At 37.5% G+C, this 21,373-nt stretch overlaps 2 protein-coding genes across 3 annotated transcripts in view; one reads left to right on the forward strand and one right to left on the reverse strand.

The window, feature by feature from the left end:
- Positions 1-15,894, forward strand: part of tlcd1 (TLC domain containing 1) — an 18,326-nt gene extending 2,432 nt beyond the window's left edge. Inside the window, exons 2-5 of the mRNA XM_061972592.2 lie at positions 1-437; positions 3,473-3,555; positions 11,662-11,744; positions 15,087-15,894. The exon at positions 1-437 is cut by the window's left edge and continues 110 nt beyond it. Of these exons, the coding sequence (XP_061828576.1) occupies positions 232-437; positions 3,473-3,555; positions 11,662-11,744; positions 15,087-15,467 (753 nt within the window). The 5' untranslated portion in view covers positions 1-231 and the 3' untranslated portion in view covers positions 15,468-15,894. The remainder of the gene's footprint in view (positions 438-3,472; positions 3,556-11,661; positions 11,745-15,086) is intronic.
- Positions 1-21,373, reverse strand: part of nek8 (NIMA-related kinase 8) — a 56,613-nt gene that overhangs the window by 34,614 nt on the left and 626 nt on the right. Inside the window, exons 1-3 of one of the 2 annotated variants that reach the window (XM_072914995.1) lie at positions 15,069-15,223; positions 6,005-6,106; positions 5,866-5,930 (exon numbers count right to left, since the gene is read on the reverse strand). The gene's annotated coding sequence lies outside the window, so the exon portion shown is untranslated. Of the gene's footprint in view, positions 1-5,865; positions 5,931-6,004; positions 6,107-15,068; positions 15,224-21,373 lie in introns of those variants that run through there. The other variant, XM_072914994.1, reaches the window with a different exon arrangement.

Raw genomic sequence — 21,373 nt, forward strand, 5'->3', positions numbered from 1 at the left:
AAGCGTCTCACTTGGCATGATCTGTCACGGAAATCCCCCGTTGTTCTCCCCCTCTCCACGGGCTTGAAGGGGGGAAAAAAGAAGGCGCTGGATCAAGCCTGCGTCGCGTCTGCTCCAAAAGAAAACCAGGCTCTGCCCTCCAACTTCACTTCATACCACGCATACCCGCCTGTCCCGGGGATTGTTGCCCATCCCAAAGAGGAGGAGAAGGGACGATCAGGAGTTTCCAGGATGGATGGTCTAGTCCTCATGCTGAAGAACAACCCTGGCCCTTCTGTGTGCCTCTTCTCCCTCATCTTCAGGGGGATCCACGGGTTGCTGCAAAGACTGCCCCTGCCCAAGTTGGTGCACCAGGATGAATTTCGCTCGTGGAAATGGAAGAACCTCTCCGTGTCTATGGTGCACTCCCTGCTGACGGGGACGTGGGCTCTGACTTGGTAAGCAGCAAGCTTGGGACACTGGGGCACCATTGTCTCCCCGCACGTTTGCAAGAAGCGGAGCATGTTCAGACAGGCAGGGAATAAGCGTAAAATGTTTTCTTGTGCCGTTTTGACAAAACCCACGCAATAGTTTGTTGCTCAAGCGGCGTCCCACCGGACAAAAACCGGAAAAACCTGCTGCACGCTTGAGAAACTTTTTTTCTGTGATTGTGACTCATCCTTTCACCTCATATCTGGTTTTTTTTTTGGTTTTTTACATTTTATCTGCTAGTTTCGTTCACATTTCACAGTCAGGAAATACAACTTATGATCAGAGCTTTCATTGATTGGCAAGGAAGGGCCCTCATAATGGCACAAAAAAAAAGCATTTTCTCTATGTATAAGTATCAAACATGGGTGTGTCTGAGCACCACTCCAGTTGAGGGCGTGCCTCTTTTTAAAATAGCTCAAAAACGCCACAAGACTTAAGGAAATATCAAGAAAAAATACTATCATGTGATAAGACGCGCAGAACAAAAAATCCTGATATCACGCCAATGCTTAGTCAGAGTTTGAGTTCATTGTGTACTGTAGACATTTTAACCAGTCAGGTTGTTGGGTTAGGAATGCTGTCATGACAGTGACTGTAGAACATGAACACACCTGAAATACACTTGTACCTCGGTTCAGCTTCGTAATTCCAAAACCGGGGCAAACGTTCGTCAAAAACATTTGTCAAAAAACAAATACTACAAAAGATAAGGTAGCGCTGTGACAGTGGCAGTAGAACATTAACCCACTTTGTGAAATACACTTGTATTTTGGTTTTGGTAAGGATTTCCAAAACCGCGGCAAACTTTAAGCAAAAACTTATGTAAAAAAAACCGAATACTATAAATGGTGAAGAGCACTGTGCCTGTAAAACTGTGACAGTGGTTGTAGAACATGAACTCACCTTGTGAAATACACTTGTACGTTGGTTTTGGTTAGTAATTCCAAAACCGGGACAAACTTTAGGCAACAACTTTTGTCAAAAACAGAATACTACAAATGATGAGGTAGCACTGTGACAGTGGCTGTAGAATATGAACACATCTTGTAAAATACACTTGTACCTCGGTTTTGGTTAGGATTTCCAAAACCGGGACAAACTTTAAACAAAAATTTTCATCAAAAACCGAATACTACAAATGGTGAGGTAGCACTGTGACAGTGACTTTAGAACATTAACACACCTTGTGAAATACACTCATATCTGGGTTTTGCCTAGTAATTCCAAAACCGGGGGAGACTTTAGGCAAAATCTTTCGTCAAAAACGAATACTACAAATGGTGAGGTAGTCAACCTTGAGACCTTCGAATTCGGGAGATTGGGGGGGGGGGGGGGGGGGGGTATGGTGGTAGCGGGGGTGTATATTGTAGCCCGGAAGAGTTAGTGCTGCAAGGGATTCTGAGTATTTGTTCTGTTGTGTTACGGTGCGGATGTTCTCCCGAAATGTGTTTGTCATTCTTTTTTGGTGTGGGTTCATAGTGTGGCACATATTTGTAACAGTGTTAAAGTTGTTTATAAGGCCACCCTAAGTGTGTGACCAGTATGGCTGTTGATCAAGTATGTCTTGCAGTCACTTACGTGTGTCTGCAGCAGCCGCATACAACATATGACTGGGCTGGCAAGCTGTTTGTATGGTGAAAAAGCGGATTTTCGGGAGGGGCACTGAAATTCGGGAGTCTCCCGGAAAAATTGTGAGGGTTGGCAAGTATGGGTAGCACTGTACCTGTAACACTGTGACAATGACTGTAGAACAAGAACACACCTTGTTAAATACACTCCTACCTCGGTTTTGGTTAGTTACCGTATTCCAAAATCGGGGGAAAATGTAGGCGAAAACTTTTGTCAAAAAACGAATACTACAAATGGTGAAGTAGCACTGTGACAGTGGCTGTAGAACATGAACACACCTTGTGAAATGCACTCGTATTTCGGTTTTGGTTATGATTTCCAAAACCGGGACAAACTTTTAAGCGAAACATTTCGTCAAAAACCGAATACTACAAATAGTGAGGTAGCACTGTACCCTTTTTTAGTCATCCCAAAGCCAAGTATCAACCAACAAACTAACATTTAACTTATGGGTACACTAAGCGCCTTCTATTGGATAATTACTGCCTGGGTTTCACCTGGCAACATGTTATCTATCCCTAATTGATGCAATGAGTCTCATTTGGAAAACAACTGCTGTACGTCCAAAAACAAGATGTTCATCCGTTTCAGAAGGGTCAACTCATTGGCATGCTTCAAGTACGGGAAAACCTCTGAGGCGATTGCTGAAACTTGCAAAATTGGGTTGAGAACTATCCAACGTATTACTAAGAAGTGGAAGGTGGTCCGGATCGCCCGTCAATGCAAACCTCGATTTACGAACCCCTTGCTGGACGAACCTTTTAAAATCCCCCCAAAAAAACATACTTTGTTGTACGAACCTTGTCTCAGTGTACGAACGTTTCATCCACCCTTTGTCTGCCTCACAGAGCAGCCATCTTGTGCCCGGCAGCACAACCATTGAGGGCGGGCTAATCGATCTCCGGTGCTCATTAATTGTCAGTGCAGTGTTGCAGTGCTACTTTGTGTGTTTTTTTACAACAATGTTCTAGTTTTGCTAGCTCAATATGAGTTCAAAGAAAGCGCCGGACAAGCGACGTGTGGTTTGAACCATTCAGGAAGTATCCACTGCGGAAAAGTGTACAAACTTTTACTAAAATACGGACTTTTGTCTGACTTTTTTATGGATAAATTTGCTTCAGTATACAAACTTTTTCTATTTACAAACCCGTCAAGAACCATTTATGTTTTGTAAGTCGAGGTTCCGCTGTATATACCATCATTTGTGTGTGTCCATCTGTTTGCCTATCAGGCTAGACTTCCTGCATGTAAAGTCCAAACTAACTTTGTATATTTGTATAACCCGTAGCTGTCTTTTTGCTAAATCTAGTGGAGTCCAAAGGTTTGTTGAGCAATGCTACAAATCCTTCACATGTATGTTTCCCTCCCACAGTGCGGCCATTTGGCCGGAGACGCTACACGACCTACGCGCTTTCCACACGCCGCTGTCCTACCTGCTGGTTTGCGTTTCAACTGGTCAGTAAACACATCACAGCAGAGCAGTTTTTTGCCGCCATATTCACATTTAGTACGTATATTTCACAAAACCCTGATGAAGTCAGCCAAAACACAGATTCAATTTCACTATTTTCTCAAAAAAATCCATCAACTACTGCATTTCTTTTAATAGCGACAAATCAATGAAGTACTTATTTCAAAAATGGTAATGTCTACTTCCAAAACATAACTTTTGGCCATTTTTCTATTCAATATTTGATTTGAAAAAGTACATTTAATTGCACACCTTGCTGATCGTATACCCCGAGGCTGTCCAAAGTGCGGCCCACAGCTATTTTTTTTTAAGCCTGTGGCACATTTTAGGTAGGTACGTAGGTCGGTAGGTCTTTATTGTCATTGCACAAGTACAACGAAACTTTGTTTTTAAATTACTATTACAAAAAAAGCCTATAAAAAGTGGAATAAAAGAGCAAACAGGTGAACTGTAATGAGAAAATGTTGCAATATCGTAACTAGAGATGTCCGATAATATCGGCAGGCCGATATTATCGGCCGATAAATGCGTTAAAATGTAATATCGGAAATTATCGGTATGGTTTTTTTTATTATCAGTATCGGGTTTTTTTTGTTAGTTTTTTTAATTGCTGCTGATCCACTAATAGTACTAACCTTTAACACTTAATTTTACTAATTTTCATTAATTACTAGTTTCTTTGTAACTGTTTTTATATTGTTTTACTTTCTTTTTTATTCAAGAAAATGTTTTTAATTTATTTATCTTATTTATTTATTTTTTTCAAAAGTACCTTATCTTCACCATACCTGGTTGTCCAAATTAGGCATAATAATGTGTTAATTCCACGACTGTATATATCGGTTGATATCGGTATCGGTTGATATCGGTATCGGTAATTAAAGAGTTGGACAATATCGGAATATTGGATATCGGCAAAAAGTCATTATCGGACATCCCTAATCGTAACTAATAACAAAAGGCTGCCGTGTAGGCAGTTATTTTTCTTTAAAACTGTCAATGATCAAAAAGAGTAAGTAAAATCAATGGTTTTATGAATTATAGATTAATTCAAAGCTATGATTACTTCACACCGAATGTTTTACTTTTGACAAATTTTGGGGGGGAATTAATTGCCGATTTTGTGTGTTGACCATATAAAAACTAAGTTTTCTTTGACAAAAGGGACATAAAACATACACACAAACAAACCAAAAACCCTATAAAGAATGAATAAAAATTTTAAATCGGTGGATAGATCTGAAGTTGACCTAGAGATTCAAGCATTGAAAGTAAAAATAAATGTATCACTTATTTTTAAGACTTTTATGAGTGGATCCCCAATACTTTTAAAAGGTATCTTTTGCTCATTGCTCAAAAAATAAAAATTCAAATCAATGTTGTTATGGATTATTATTGACTTATTTAAGGCTCCAATTACTTCACACCACATATTTATTTTGGAAAATATTTAATTTTTTGTGTTTTTGCCATAAAACACAGGATTTTCTTTGACCAAAAACGGCATAGAACATGATTGAAAAAATAATAAACTTTAAGTCAACGGATACATCTGAAATTAATCTCTAGATATTTAAGTATCGAAAGTTTAAAAAATATTAATGAATACATTGTTTTTAACACTTTAAAAACTTGAGACCCTTTTGCGTTCCCGGGACCAATAATGTTTACCAAAATTAAGGGGAGCCCTAATGGTTACAATGAATATTGTATTGGTTTTGAATATGAAAAATATCAAAATGGCCCCTGAATTCTTTCATTTTTCATTTTGTGGCCCTCAGTGGAAAAAGTTTGGATACCCCCCGGTCTATTGATTGACATCTACACACACACACACACACACACACACACACACACACACACACACACACACACACACACACACACACACACACACACACACACCCTTAGAGAATCTGACACAGATAAAAATCACTGCGTTGCGACTCCAAATCAGGCCTCTAACTGTCTTACTGCACAGTCTGAACATGTTTCAACAGAAACGCGAGCATGTGAAAGAATGCGAAAGAATGCATGCACACACTGAACACTGATATGAACCCAAGAAACGACAAAATGATATGGAAGTGACAACAAAAAGTGGTGGGGTTTCTAGTCTAATTTGATGATTTTTAGAGACTAAAAAGAGGATTTAAAAACATATCTACCATATTTTTCGGACTATAAGTCGCAGTTTTTTCCATAGTTTGGCCGGGGGTGCAACTTATACTCAGGAGCAACTTATGTGTGAAATTAGTAACACATTACCGTAAAATATCAATTGAATGACTCACCCTGTGCTCCTCTGTAGTACGTGGACGCGATACACTTGAACCTCTCTTGTCCCGCCGTGTTCCACCTTAAAACAAGGAGAATAAATAACGGCCCACAATTGACTTTTAGGGAATACACACAGGAAGTACGTTAACTTACAGCTGGAGACTGAAAGGTACGCCAAGTACCTTGAAACGCTCCATCTCAAAGTCAACGCCGATTGTCGCTTTGTAGTTCTTATCGAAAACATCCTTGCAAAACCTGAAAACACAACACTTTATGAGCTTATTCATATCAAAAAGAGGAATGAACCGTATTTTTCGGACTATAAGTCGCAGTTTTTTTCATAGTTTGGCCGGGGGTGCGACTCATACACAGGAGCGACTTATGTGTGAAATTATTAACACATTACCGTAAAATACCAAATAATATTATTTAGCTCATTCACGTAAGAGACCAGACGTATAAGATTTCATGGGATTTAGCGATTAGGAGTGACAGATTGTTTGGTAAACGTATAGCATGTTCTATATGTTATAGTTATTTGAATGACTCTTACCATAATATGTTACGTTAACATACCAGGCACGTTCTCAGTTGGTTATTTATGCTTCATATAACGTACACTTATTCAGCCTGTTGTTCACTATTCTTTATTTATTTTAAATTGCCTTTCAAATATCTATTCTTGGTGTTGGGTTTTATCAAATAAATTTTCCCCAAAAATGCGACTTATACTCCAGGGCGACTTATATATGGTTTTGTTCTTCTTTATTATGCATTTTCGGCCAATGCGACTTATACTCCGGAGCGACTTATACTCCGAAAAATACGGTATATATAATTCTTCGACAAACGGCCCCTAGAGGGCCGCCAAAAAATATTTGTTTCTCAGCTGTGGTCCCTATGGGGCGCAGCGGTACTCAGTTGTAATACACTTTTCCACCAGTTGCGGCAGTAATGACAATATCAAACAAACTGAAGAACTACGGAGCTAAAGTCATAGACAAGTTTCTTAAGCGCAAAAATTATGACTAGAGTGGTGAAGCTGTATTTTCATTTGCACCCACATTTTATCGACACTTAATTTAAGAAATGTATTGTTATTAATTTATTTACTTTCGCATTGTGTAAGTATGTAAATGTGTCATCAGTTTTAATGAGTCCCTTCTTTTGCAGTAAAAAGCATTATGAAGTATTTATTTTTTTAATCAGCCTGATCAAAGCCTGGAAAATAATATTTGTGATTAACACATGCTTTTATATAATTTGACAAGGTTCCTCCTGTTAAACTGTAGGTTAGATGTACAGTAATTAAGGACATAATAGGTATAAGTTCATAAGACTCAAAGTTATACTGAATATGTTTAAACACAAAAGTAAAATAACTAATTCAGTGCTAATCCTATCCTACTCAGTGGCCTAGTGGTTAGAGTGTCCGGTAAGTTGTGAGTTCAAACCCCGGCCGAGTCATACCAATAGACTACAAAAATGGGACCCATTACCTCCCTGCTTGGCACTCAGCATCAAGGGTTGGAATTGGGGGTTAAATCACCAAAAATTATTCCCGGGCGCGGCCACCGCTGCTGCTCACTGCTCCTCTCACCTCCCAGGGGGGTGCACAAGGGTGATGGGTCAAATGCAGAGAATAATTTCGCCACACCTAGTGTGTGTGTGACAATCATTGGTACTTTAACTTTTTAATATTTGAGTAGGCCCCGGGCCCCTCTGTAGTGGAGAAGCTGGGCCCCATGGTCAAAAAGGTTAAGAACCCCTGGCTTCTCGCATGTAGTGTGCTGCTTACTTTTAATTTACTTGTGAAATCTCAGGTGTATTGCAGTTTACTAAACACACCAAAGGCCCCGCCTTTTCATCTGTTTGCCAGCGGCAGCTCAAATAACCATAGCAACCAAAGGTAACTCCTTGGAGGACTCTTATAGGCATGATTCTTTTGCATCCTGGAGTAACCATGAAGACACAAATCTGTGGAGATCTGCCCTCCTGACAACCCCCACACTGACTGGAGGTTGTCCGTGTGTGTGTTTGTGTGTGTGTTTTTAAAACACATTCACAGTGGCTGCTTGTGTGCGTCGTGCCTCTCATTGCCAGTCACAAAAAGAGTCTCAGTCCCTGGGGATGACTCCAGCATTATTCGGTTCACGTGGTAAACCATTCTTCCGGGTGTTGAAGATTATTATTATTTTAATTTTTTTTAACACCTATCAAATGTTTCTTACGCAGGAGAACAGTTGCTAATCTCCCAAATAAAACAATTGGGACATGAGATTAGATATTCCTTCAAGTGTTGCACAGCATGGAGCAAAGAGCAAAGACTGTTTAGATAATAATCCGGTTAAGTACGCAATAACCAATTTAACAAATAATAAAGTGCAAACAGATGCAGTATGATCAGTGCCGGCCCAAGCCTCCATGGGGCCCTAAGCAAAATTTGATTTTGGGGCCCTCTATTTCTGCCAATAATATATAAATAATATATAAACTCATTGCGGCTCTGGCAGTGTTGTTTACATTATCCTATTGTCAGCCTGGCATGTCTTTACAAATGACATGTCATTTATAAAGATATGGGGGTGGCCCAGTTAAGAACATAAATAATACCAATGAATGAACGGATGATGTCCAGAGTGCCACATATGGTTCCTAATCTTAAAATGTAGAAAACATTCAGCTACAAGAGTGGCCTGGGGTTGAACAGTCCAAGTGATAAAGCTTTGTATTTACAGTAAAAGTTTCATCTTGTCTCATCAGTCTTGTACATATTAGTCTTTAATTACTAGTTTATATTTTTAGTTAATTGTTCATATTTAATGTTTACTTTGTACAAAGAGAGCGCAGTCTACTGAAGTTAAATTCCATGTGTGTTAAACATAACTGGACAATAAAGCTGATTCTGATTCACTTTATTATTTTTGGTAACAAAAACCTGAAACAGCAATGTGCAAAAATGTTGACCTTAAATTGTGTTTTTGTACAATAATATATCTTTGATCATTTAGAAATCATCAGTCAGACTCGTACATGCAAAAAATAAAAAATAATTTTTTGTTAATTGCTTTTGGGGGCCCCCTGGTGGCCGCGGGGCCCTAAGCAAGCGCCTAGTACGCTTATGCCTTGGGCCGGCTCTGAGTATGATTTTATAGCTGTCAGAGATACCAAGGTGGTGTATTTTTCCTCTGAAACCCCTGACATTAGCCGTAATATAACATAGGACAGGGATTCTCAAACTGTGGTACGTGTACCACTAGTCCAGGGGTCGGCAACCCAAAATGTTGAAAGAGCCATATTGGACCAAAAATACAAAAACAAATCTGTCTGGAGCCGCAAAAAATTAAAAGCCATATTACATACAGATAGTGTGTCATGAGATATAAATTGAATTAAGAGGACTTAAAGGAAACTAAATGACCTCAAATATACCTACAAATGAGGCATAATGATGCAATATGTACATATAGCTAGCCTAAATAGCATGTTAGCATCGATTAGCTTGCAGTCATGCAGTGACCAAATATGTTTGATTAGCAGTCCACACAAGTCAATAACATCAACAAAACTCACCTTTGTGCATTCACGCACAACATTAAAAATTTGGTGGACAAAAGAAGTGGCACAAAACACGTCCTAGAAAGTCGGAGAAAGTTATACATGTAAACAAGCTACGGTGAGTTCAAGGACCGCCAAAATTAGTAGGACAAAACTGCGCTCGCCAAATAGTCGAATCAGTGAAGCACGTTTAATATAAACATATACAATTAGGGAGGTTTGTGTCATGTTTGTCCTCCTACAGAAACCATATTAAAGTAAAAAATATATTTTTTTCCCCTTATCTTTTTCCATTTTTCATACATTTTTTAAAAAGCTCTAGGGCGGCGCTAAAGAGCCGCATGCGGCTCTAGAGCCGCGGGTTGCCGACCCCTGCACTAGTCGTACACGGCCTCCATCTAGTGGTACGCCAAAGAATCGCGTGATTAAAGTTGTATTTTCCTATATTCAAACACAGTGCTACTGTACAAACTGTATTGTCAAAGTGGCTAACACTATTAAATACACTTGTTTAATAAAACCTCTGTCTTGTTTTTAATGATAACTTAGGCCTACTGCGCTACTGTGTTTTAATGTTTGTCGTTATGGTGGTACTTGGAGAGCCAAGCGTTTTCTGAGGTGGAACCACTGGCATAGGAAATTCATAGATACCGACTGAATTCTGTCGGTATCACTGAGACCCGATTTACGGAAAATCAAACGGGGACGTGATGTCACAGCCGGTTGCCGGCTCAAACACTTGGCGGGCAAACAGGCGTATTCAGAGCGGACTAATGTTATAATTTTCCATGCCTGATAGCAAGCACTCAAAAGAAAGGCTCCACTTTTCAAAACGTGCTAGCGCCATGCTAATTTGCAATGGATATGCCACATACATGCTACAGATTAGCATTAGCGATTTTACACGGCAATTTCTACAGTTCCAAATTTGGTAATGACCACTACAACTAGTATGCACGCGTGTAATAGATACAATAATTACAGTATAACCACTTTGTGAGGTGCAACAAAAAACAAGACTGACATATTCAACTTAATGGCAAACAACCGTATTCATAGCGGACTAATGTTATAATTTTCCATGACATTTTCCATGACAACAAAGCAAGTATGCCTGATAGAAAGCACTCAAAAGAGAGGCTCCACTTTTCAAAATATGCTAGCGCAACGCTAATTTGCATTGGATATGCCATATACATGCTAAATATTAGCATTTGCGATTTTACATGGCGATTTCTACCCTTCAAAATTTAGTAATGAAAAATACAACTAATATGCACGTGTGTAATAGATACAATAATTACAATATAACCACTTTGTGAGGTGCAACAAAAAAACAGAATGACACATTCAACTTAATGGCAAACAGGCGTATTCATAGCGGACTAATGTTATAATTTTCCATGCCAATGAAGCCAGTATGCCTGATAGAAAGCACTCAAAAAAAGAGGTTCCACTTTTCAAAATGTTCTAGCACCATGCTAATTTGCAATGGATATGCCATATACATACAGCTACAGTTTAGCATTAGCAATTTTACATGGCGATTTCTACACTTCCAAATTCGGTAATGATAACTACAACTAATACTCACGTATGTATTTTAATACAATAATTACAGTATAAACACTTTGTGGGGCGCAACACAAAACAAGACTGGCACATTCAACCTAATGGCAAAGACTACTTCCTGACTAGGGCAACACACCAAGGACAAACTGAATTGAATGAGACTCAGAAGTGTAAAAAAAACAAGATACAACAACTGGACATAACAGTTATAATTATGTGATCATGTTGAATTAAATAATTGTTGATTACATTATTAAACAAATTAAAATGTATCACACACACAAAAATACTGAAAATGTAAAATGTTGGTATTGATTGACAGGTACCAGGAATTCATGTGAGAACGTACCCCTTTCTAATATAGCACACTACAAGTCTTGGGCAGAAGGTCCAGGGTAACGTGTTATAATTGTATATCTAAATATAAAAACTTTCTTTATCTTTTTTAGTGGCGTATACATTTAAAAAAAAAAGCAAATTTACATTTAATCTTAATTTAATTAACCATTTAGTTAGTAAATGACTTGTGCCAAACTAAGCGTACTTCAGGTAAAGGTTGATTTGCCAGCTTGCATTTTCCAAACGTTATCTGGCTGATTTAATTGGCTGCAAATATACTTATATAATTTAATGGCTTTATAGCCGAGGTATTTTTTAAGCTCCTGCTTCTTTCGTTTCAGGATACTTTGTGCAAGATGCAGCTGATATCATCCTGACGGGACACGGAAGAGGATCATGGGAATTCTTAATCCATCATGCGCTGGTAAATTGAATTGGTGCTTCACATCTGGCAACATGAGCAGGGCTCAAGTTATTTTTACACTTAAATGAACATTAAAGGGTTTATTGTGCCGACCCGCTCCTCCACCTCCAAAATCTTCTATTTTTATCTTTCAAATCTTCCATTTTTTAATTTTGCATTTGTTTTTAAATCTGCCAAAGCAGTAAAAAAAAGTTCGCTAATCTCATAATATTGAGATATTTTGGCTGCCAATCAATTAAGTGCTGCAAATTCACCCAGCCTTGGCCCCAACTTGCTCAGGGGCCTCACTGCACATTTGTGATCGCCCCCTTCTCTGATTTTAGAGCATCATGTACATTTAAAGTGATACCCCACATTGATGAGTGTTGTTCACTAGTCCAACCATGGCCACCCCTCCCTATACGCAGATCACGCGCTGTGCATAGGGCCCCGTGATCCCCTGGGGGGCCCCTTTGCGTAATTGTAACATGTCAATTAATGAACGACAAGGCGCTTTAAATGACATTTTACAGCAAACCGATTCCTAGCCTCTTCCTGCTCTGTCACTGATAAGAATATAATGGCTAATTTCCACATAATTATTGGGCTTATGAACAGAAGTTATGGGTTCAAATCCCGGCTGGACAGATATCAGTTTGTAAATCGGTGTTTTAAAAATATTTTTTTGCATTAAAAAAAAAAAAATCAATTTATTTTCCATATTCGTATAAAACACACATTAAAATCAATTCCACTTTGAATAAAACAATTATAAAAACTTGTTACCGTAAATAAAAAGTGTACGTTTTTTTTGTAATGGGGCCTTTAAAATACATTTCTGCTCAGGTGACCCCAATTTAGCTAGGAGCGGCGTGACTACAACACAGGAAGCTAAATAGCTCGTCAGCAACAGTTGTGGTTGTGCTGATGAAAACACTGCTCCTAGTGTTTTGGCAGATAATTGCAAGCCAGGCTCAAGATACCATCAGAACAGCAGACAATACATGAATCTGCATTTGATTATTATTAGAGATAAAATAATAAAATGCGTTAAAATGCAATATCGGAAATTATCGGTATCGTTTTTTTAATTATCGGTATCGGGTTTTTTTTGGTTTTTTTATTAAATCAAAATAAAACACAAGATACGCTTACAATTAGTGCACCAACCCAAAAAACCACCCTCCCCATTTACACTCATTCACACTCATTCATACAAAAGGGTTGTTTCTTTCTGTTATTAATATTCTGGTTCCTACATTATATATCAATATATATCAATACAGTCTGCAAGGGATACAGTCCGTAAGCACACATGATTGTGCGTGCTGCTGGTTCACTAATAGTACTAACCTTTAACAGTTAATTTGACTACTTTTCATTAATTACTCGTTTCTATGTAACGGTTTTTATATTGTTTTACTTTCTTTTTTATTCAAAAAAATGTTTTTAATTTATTTATCTTATTTTATTTTATACATTTTTTTTTAAAGTACCTTATCTTCACCATACCTGGTTGTCCAAATTAGGCATAATAATGTGTTAATTCCACGACTGTATATATCAGTTGATATCGGTATCGGTTGATATCGGTATCGGTAATTAAAGAGTTGGACAATATCGGAATATCGGATATCGGCAAAAAGCCATTATTGGACATCCCTAATTATTATACATATTTTTCATGTACACTGTAAAAAATACATTTTACAGTAAATACCTGGCAAGTCAGTCACCAGAATTTTACTGTAAAATATACAGTGTTTTTTCCCCACATATTATGATAAAAGGAAACACAGTACCAGCTTTTTTTTAACAAAAAAAATGGCAGCTTAGTTACCAGAAGTCTTCTGTAAAATTTACCGTAGTTTTTACAATATTACTGTAAATGGAAAAACAGTACGACTGTTTTTTTTTCATTCTGGCAACTGAGCTGCCAAGTTTTTTACCGCAAAAAATATGGTAGTGTTTCCATTTACAGTAATACACCGAAAAAACAACAACTCTTATTTTAACGGTAAAGACTGGTAACTCAGTCGATAAACCTTAACCGTAAAAAAAGTGGTAAATGTTTTCCCATTTACAGTAATATGCTGTCAAAACACTGTAAGTTTTACCATAAAAGCGATTATAATTTGTATTTCTATTATAGGTCTTTGAAATTAATTTATAAGTAAAGCAGACACTAAAGGATTTTTATTTTCACAAAAATAATGTTTGGAAATAGAGATGTCCGACATTATCGGCCGATAAATGCTTTAAAAGATAATATCGGAAATGATCGGTATCGGTTCGGAAACTTTTTAAAACGCCGCTGTACGTAGTGGTACACGGATGTAGGGGAGAAGTACAGAGCGCCAATAAACCTTAAAGGCACTACCTTTGCGTGTCAGTCCAATCACACAATATCTACGGCTTTTCACACACACAAGTGAATACTTGGTCAACAGCCATACAGGTCACACTGAGGGTGACCGTATAAACAACTTTAACACTGTTACAAATATGCGCCACACTGTGAACCCACACCAAACAAGAATGACAAACACATTTCGGGAGAACATCAGCACCGTAACACAACAGAACGAATACCCAGAACCCCTTGCAGCACTAACTCTTCCGGCACGCTACAATATACACCCCCGCTACCCCCTACTGCCCCTTTCACCTCAACCTCCTCATGCTCTCCAGGGAGAGCATGTCCCAAATTCCAAGCTGCTGTTTTGAGGCATGTTAAAAAAAAAAAGCACTTTGTGATTTCAATATTAAATATGGCAGTGCCATGTTGGCATTTTTTTCCATAACTTGACTTGATTTATTTTGGAAAACCTTGTTTTGTTACATTGTTTAATGCATCCAGCGGGGCATCACAACAAAATTAGGCATAATAATGTGTTAATTCCACGACTGTATATATCGGTATCGGTTCATATCGGAATCGGTAATTAAGAGTAGGACAATATCGGAATATCGGATATCGGCAAAAAAGCCATTATCGGACACCTCTATTTGGAAAGTATGATAATATAATATTTGTTGCAATATTGGATAATATTAAAGTTTAAAAAGTATGCAATTTCATGCAGTACATCTATTTTTTTCTGTCAAAATGGAAAACAATGACTATATTTAGTAAGGAAAGAGAAAGTACTTTATTGACGCATATTATTTCCAGGCGGGCCATATAAAATGATGTGGCGGGCCAGATCTGGGCCCCAGGCCTTGAGTTTGACACCTGTGCTGTAGCGTGATAAAGGCCGTACTACACTTAAGAGGTTTTATAATGGTAACAGTTTGACCCTGGAACAGACAAAATGGTAATCCTGTGAGTTAGTGGAGCATCACCTGTTTTGTTCTGCACAGGTGATCTCGGCCTTCCTGTACGCCCTCTACACTCAGCTGTACGTCGGCGGTGCCGTGGTGGCGCTCTTTGTGGAGGTCAACAGCGTGACCTTGCACCTGAGGCTGCTGCTGAAGCTGGCGGGCGCCACGTCGTCCACCTTGTACCACGTCAACAAGATAGCCAACATCTTCACCTTCATCACCTTCCGCCTCTGCTCCCAGTTCTATCTCACCTGGTACATCCTGCATAATTACTCCCGGCTGGAGCACGCCGCCTTCTTTCTGTTCGCCATCATGGTGATGAACGTCATGATCACGGTCTACTTTTATCGCCTGCTGCGCGCCGACTTCTTCAAGCACACGACGCACGGCCACGCCTCCAAAAGGTTCGTCGCCGACTGAGTGGACCACAGGAGAGCACTTTGTGTTGTTCCCTTCTTGACGAGTGAGAGTTTACCGATTGTTTTGTAACTGAGACCGTTCCTCGCCGCCACGTTTCCCGGGTTCCCGCCAAGGAACACGCCTGTGAAGCAGGACAAGGTTTCGGCCTGGCCCGGCATCTCAATTCCAGGAATGGTGGAAAGCTCTAATTTGGGTATTTGTGCTTTGCTAAATGTACTAAATCATGTTTGGACATTTGTTTGCCAAAGAAGGTTGGACATTTTACGTGGATCTTGTGTGCTAGCGAAGCATTCTGACAGGAAATGAAAGAGAAGCTCAGCCAAAGGACTTTTGGTCATTTAGAAAATGTCAAAATAAGATGATTTCTTTGTTTGCCTCTAGCTGATGAAGTGATGAATCCCAAATAAAGATGACACACCGTGAGTTATAGATGCTTCAAATCTCATAAAAAAATTTTTTTTAAATGTGACAATATATCGATATTTAACCTGATATGATTATTTATACGCTCTTGCCGCAAACCTTTAAAAAAAATTAACTTCTTACGTCATTGTGGCAGATGAGATACCCCCAAAAAATGTTTGCTGTGCTTTACTGATGTTGTAAAACCCCCACAGATAGTACTTTTATTCCTTAACTCTTAAAGGGGAACTGCACTTTAAAAAAAAATGTTGCCTATCATTCACAATTAGAGATGTCCGATAATGGCTTTTTTGCCGATATCCGATATTCCGATATTGTCCAACTCTTAATTACCGATTCCAATTTCAAACAATACCGATATATACAGTCGTGGAATTAACACATTATCATTAGAGATGTCCGATAATATCGATAAATGCTTTAAAATGTAATATCGGAAATTATCGGTATTGTTTTTTTTATTATCGGTATCGTATTTTTTTTAATTTATTAAATCAACATAAAAAACACAAGATACACTTACAATTAGTGCACCAACCCAAAAAACCTCCCTCCCCCATTCACACTCATTCACACTCATTCACACAAAAGGGTTGTTTCTTTCTGTTATTAATATTCTGCTTCCTACATTATATATCAATATATATCAATACAGTCTGCAAGGGATACAGTCCGTAAGCACACATGATTGTGTGTGCTGCTGGTCCACTAATAGTACTAACCTTTAACAGTTAATTTTACTAATTTTCATTAATTACTAGTTTCTATGTAACTGTTTTTGTATTGTTTTAATTTCTTTTTTATTCAAGAAAATGTTTTTAATTTATCTATCTTATTTTATTTTATTAATTTTTTTTAAAACGACCTTATCTTCACCATACCTGGTTGTCCAAATTAGGCATAATAATGTCTTAATTCCACGACTGTATATATCGGTATCGATTAATATCGATATCGGTAATTAAAGAGTTGGACAATATCGGAATATCGGATATCTGCAAAAAGCCATTATCGGACATCCCTAATTATTATTAAGCCTAATTTTGTTGTGATGCATTAAACAAGGTTTTCCAAAATAAATCAACTCAAGTTATGGAAAAAAATGCCAACATGGCACTGCCATATTTATTATTGAAGTCACAAAGTGCATTATTTTTTTCAACATGCCTCAAAACAGCGGCTTGGAAATTGGGACATGCTCTCCCTGAGAGAGCATGAGGAGGTTGAGGTGGGCGGGGTTGGGGGGCGGGGTATTGGGGTTAGGGGGTAGTGGGGGTTGTATATTTTAGCGTCCCGGAAAAGTTAGTGCTGCAAGGGGTTCTGGGTATTTGTTCTGTTGTGTTTATGTTGTGTTACGGTGCGGATGTTCTCCCGAAATGTGTTTGTCGTTCTTGTTTGGTGTGGGTTCACAGTGTGGCGCATATTTGTAACAGTGTTTAAGTTGTTTATACGGCCACCTGTATGGCTGTTGACCAATTATGCTTTGCATTCACTTGTGTGTGTGAAAAGCCGTAGATATAATGTGATTGGGCCGGCACGCAAAGGCAGTGCCTTTAAGGTTTATTGACGCTCTGTACTTCTCCCTACGTCCGTGTAGCACTCCGTACAGCGGCGTTTTAAAAAGTCATAAATTTCACTTTTTGAAACAGATACCGATAATTTCCGATATTACATTTTAAAGCATTTATCGGCCGATAATATCGGCAGTCATATATTATCGGACATCTCTATTCACAATCCTTATGTAAGACAAGAACACAAATGCTTTTCTTTTTTCTAATGCATTCTAAATATTAAATAAATGCGATCAAAAGTCCGCTTATAATGGCGCCTGAAAAGAATATCCGAACACCTACATTAGGGTTTTATATACATGCAGCAAATGTAATGTAGTAACGGGCACATGTATAATAACATTTAATATTTACGTATTTTGGATCATTTTAAGCATATTTGGTGCATTAATTTCAAAAACACATCACTACGCTTTTTTTTCAACATCAGCAATTATTACTCACTGCAGACTTCATGAAAGCCAACAAACATAATAAAACATCACTTACTGTACAAGGTCTGCTGTCATTAGGATACCGACTGTTAAGATGTTCATATATTCCCGTTTAGATGAAGAATGTCTCATAATCCTCACAAAGAAAAGAGGAGTGCAACTAAGCATTTTTGTGTGTCTTTCTCGCCATTTCCGGGTCTAAATTGATAGATTGTCGGAATACGTCCTCATCCTTCTACTATCCAGGTGAGAGGCAATTACTTATGATCGACAATAAACTTAAAAGCAAAGGAAGCGTAGAAACAGCAGACCACTGGATGATGTAAACATTAGCACACACGCTAGTGATCACTGCGTCGCTATAAATAGTTTGTCTGCGTTAGCGCTTATAATAAGAATATTGCTAATACTTGGTTAATATTCAAGTCACAAAATGCAAATGGAGTATAGTTGGCGCTTTTTGGATGTTTTTGGGGTGGGTTTTATGGGTAGAATAGAGAACCTCACATTTGCGCCGCTGTAAGCGGACTTTTATTTCCCTTTATTTACGACTTAGAATGCAATTTTTTTTTTAAAACATTCTTTGTCGTGTCTTTCATAATGATTGTGAACGATGGCAAAATTCCCCCAAAAAGTCCAGTTCCCCTTTAAATGGTCATATTAAGATATTTGATTTTCTACAAAACACTTTCTTGTGGTCTACATAACATGTAATGGTGGTTCTTTGGTCAAAAATGTTGCATAGTTTATGTTTTACAGACCATTAGAGGTGCACAAAAACATTGATTCACATCTGAATTGCAATTCTTTTTCATCATGATTCTAATTCAATTCAAAAAATAGTTTTTTCAGTTTTTATGAGTCCCTTCGTTTGCAGTATAATTGATTAGTATTTATTTTTGTAATCAGCCTGACCTAAGCCTTGATAATAATCTTTGTGAATAACACATGTTTTTATATCTTTTGACAAGGTTTATTCCGTTAAAATGTAAGTAGGTTGGATATAATTGTTAAATGCAATTAAAATCAGGATGAAGATTAGTAATTCGGTCTTAATATTTGAGTGGGCCCTGGGCTCCTCTATCATGGAAAAGTTAGGCCTTAAGGTAAAAAAGGTTAAGAACTCCTGTTTTAAGATATTCAACACTTTATTGCCATCTGGCGGATAAAGTGGATAGTGCAATTGGTCACGTTCCATGTGTCAGGTAAACCGTGACAAATGGGGCCATATGAATCCCCATCCTACTGTATGCATCAATAATGCTGCAAAATCTAAACTATGACACTTGCTGTTTTTTGTTTCCCTCCTATCGCAGTATCGCCATATTGATATATTATCGTTATCGTGAGCCATAATTCCTGCCAGTTGTTGCTTTAACTTTTTCAACATTTCTCCCCAATTGTGAAGAATAAACCACCGGCCAGGACTTTCTGACATTGGATTTTGGGGTACATCGCTCATTGTCTCGATGACGCCGTTTGTGGCTGAAGAGACTGTGAGCCATATAGAACATAACAACTAATAACATAACAACATTCCATGTTTCCAAAGAGTGGAACCGTCAAAGCTGCTTTGTGACACTGTTCTGACTATATGTACTATATAGAAAATGGATGGATGTGTGTATATATATATATATATATATATATATATATATATATATACACACATCCATCCATTTTCTATATAGTATATATATATATATATATATATATATATATATATATATATATATATATATATATATATATACCGTATTTTTCGTATTATAAATCGCTCCGGAGTATAAGTCGCACCGGCCGAAAATGCACAATAAAAAAGGAAAAAAACATATATAAGTCGCACGAGAGTATAAGTCGCATTTTTTGGGGAAATTTATTTGATAAAATCCAACACCAAGAATAAACATTTGAAAAGCAGTTTTTTTCATTTCAGTAAGAGTAGTCTCCGCTTTTCGTCAGTCCCTTACAAGTTTCTCGCTTACTCCAAACTTTCTTTCTGCTGCTCGATTGCCGTTTTCTGCTGCATATTTCACTACTTCCAGTTTGTAACCTGCAGAATATGATTTCCTTTTCGGTGCCATTTTTGTTCAGCCCTTCTCAGTTTTTGTAAGTTACCGCCAATGTTGAAATGATCAATTTTCATAGGTACGGAAGTAGCAGGTAGCATCTTTTTTTTCACAATGCACTTCTGTCATGACCTGCCCCCGCCAAATTTTTATTGGTTGACGTGTGTGTGTGTGTGTGTGAGACGATTGCTGATATACGCCTAGTCTCTTACGTGAATGAGATAAATAATATTATTTGATATTGTACGGTAATGTGTTAATAATTTCACACATAAATCGCTCCAGAGTATAAATCGCACCCCCGGCCAAACTATGAAAAAAAACTGTGATTTATAATCCGAAAAATACGGTATATATATATATATATATATATATATATATATATATATATATATATATATATAATTATAATATATATGTGTGTGTATATACATATATATATATATATTTACACAAACACATATATATGTATACATTCATGAGTTTTGCTTATATATATATATATATATATATATGTATATATATATAAGCAAAAATCATGTATAAACTTTTATCCTTTCGCTTATATCACAGGTGTAAAACACAAGTCCAGATCTGGCCCGCCAGATCTTTTCCTTTCTCCATTTTGATAGAAAAAAATACATATAGTTGCATATCTTTTTAAACTTTAACAACAGATATTATTGGTTAAAATTTCAATGACCACTTATTGACTTATGATTTCAAAACAAGTCATCCATCAAATTGTACATTGTGAAAATGAAAATACATTTTACATTAAAAAAAAATCCCATCTCAGTCTTTAGAATTTAATTTAAAAAACAGTGGAACATTTTTTTTTACAGTTATACATTGTAAAAACAACTACTGTAGATTTTACTGTTTAAAAGTCAGTCGCCAGACTTTATCGTGAAAACAAGTGGTACCATTTTTACCATTTACAGTAATACACGGTTAAAAAGAAAAATTTAGTTTTTTGGGGTAACATTTTGGTAACTGAGCAGCCATTTTTACCACAAAATCTAGATGTTTTTTTTACAGCGTGTGTAAAAAAAAATCCAAAATCAAATGCATAGTTAATTGTGTAACAATATAACGAGGCAAATCCTTTTTCATTTATCCATCCATCCATGTTTCATATTAATGTATTATTCACTGTTACAAATGGCCCTGTAAGGGCAGCCATAACTACGATGAAATGAATGAAAAAGAGTTTCCCCCCATGTATATAGTAGGAACATCATCACACTCTCAAGTCATTCTAAAAAGCAAATAGATGAACGACGTTGTATGCTGCATAAAGCTAAAAACAAAAAAAGAACACACGTACTTGAAGTAACCATCACAGACATAGAAGTGATGGCTATGCGCACAAATGGTGACGTCACAATTGTTAAAGCCACACG

This window comes from Nerophis lumbriciformis, linkage group LG17 (assembly GCF_033978685.3).
Source record: "Nerophis lumbriciformis linkage group LG17, RoL_Nlum_v2.1, whole genome shotgun sequence".
Taxonomy (NCBI): Eukaryota; Metazoa; Chordata; class Actinopteri; order Syngnathiformes; family Syngnathidae; genus Nerophis; species Nerophis lumbriciformis.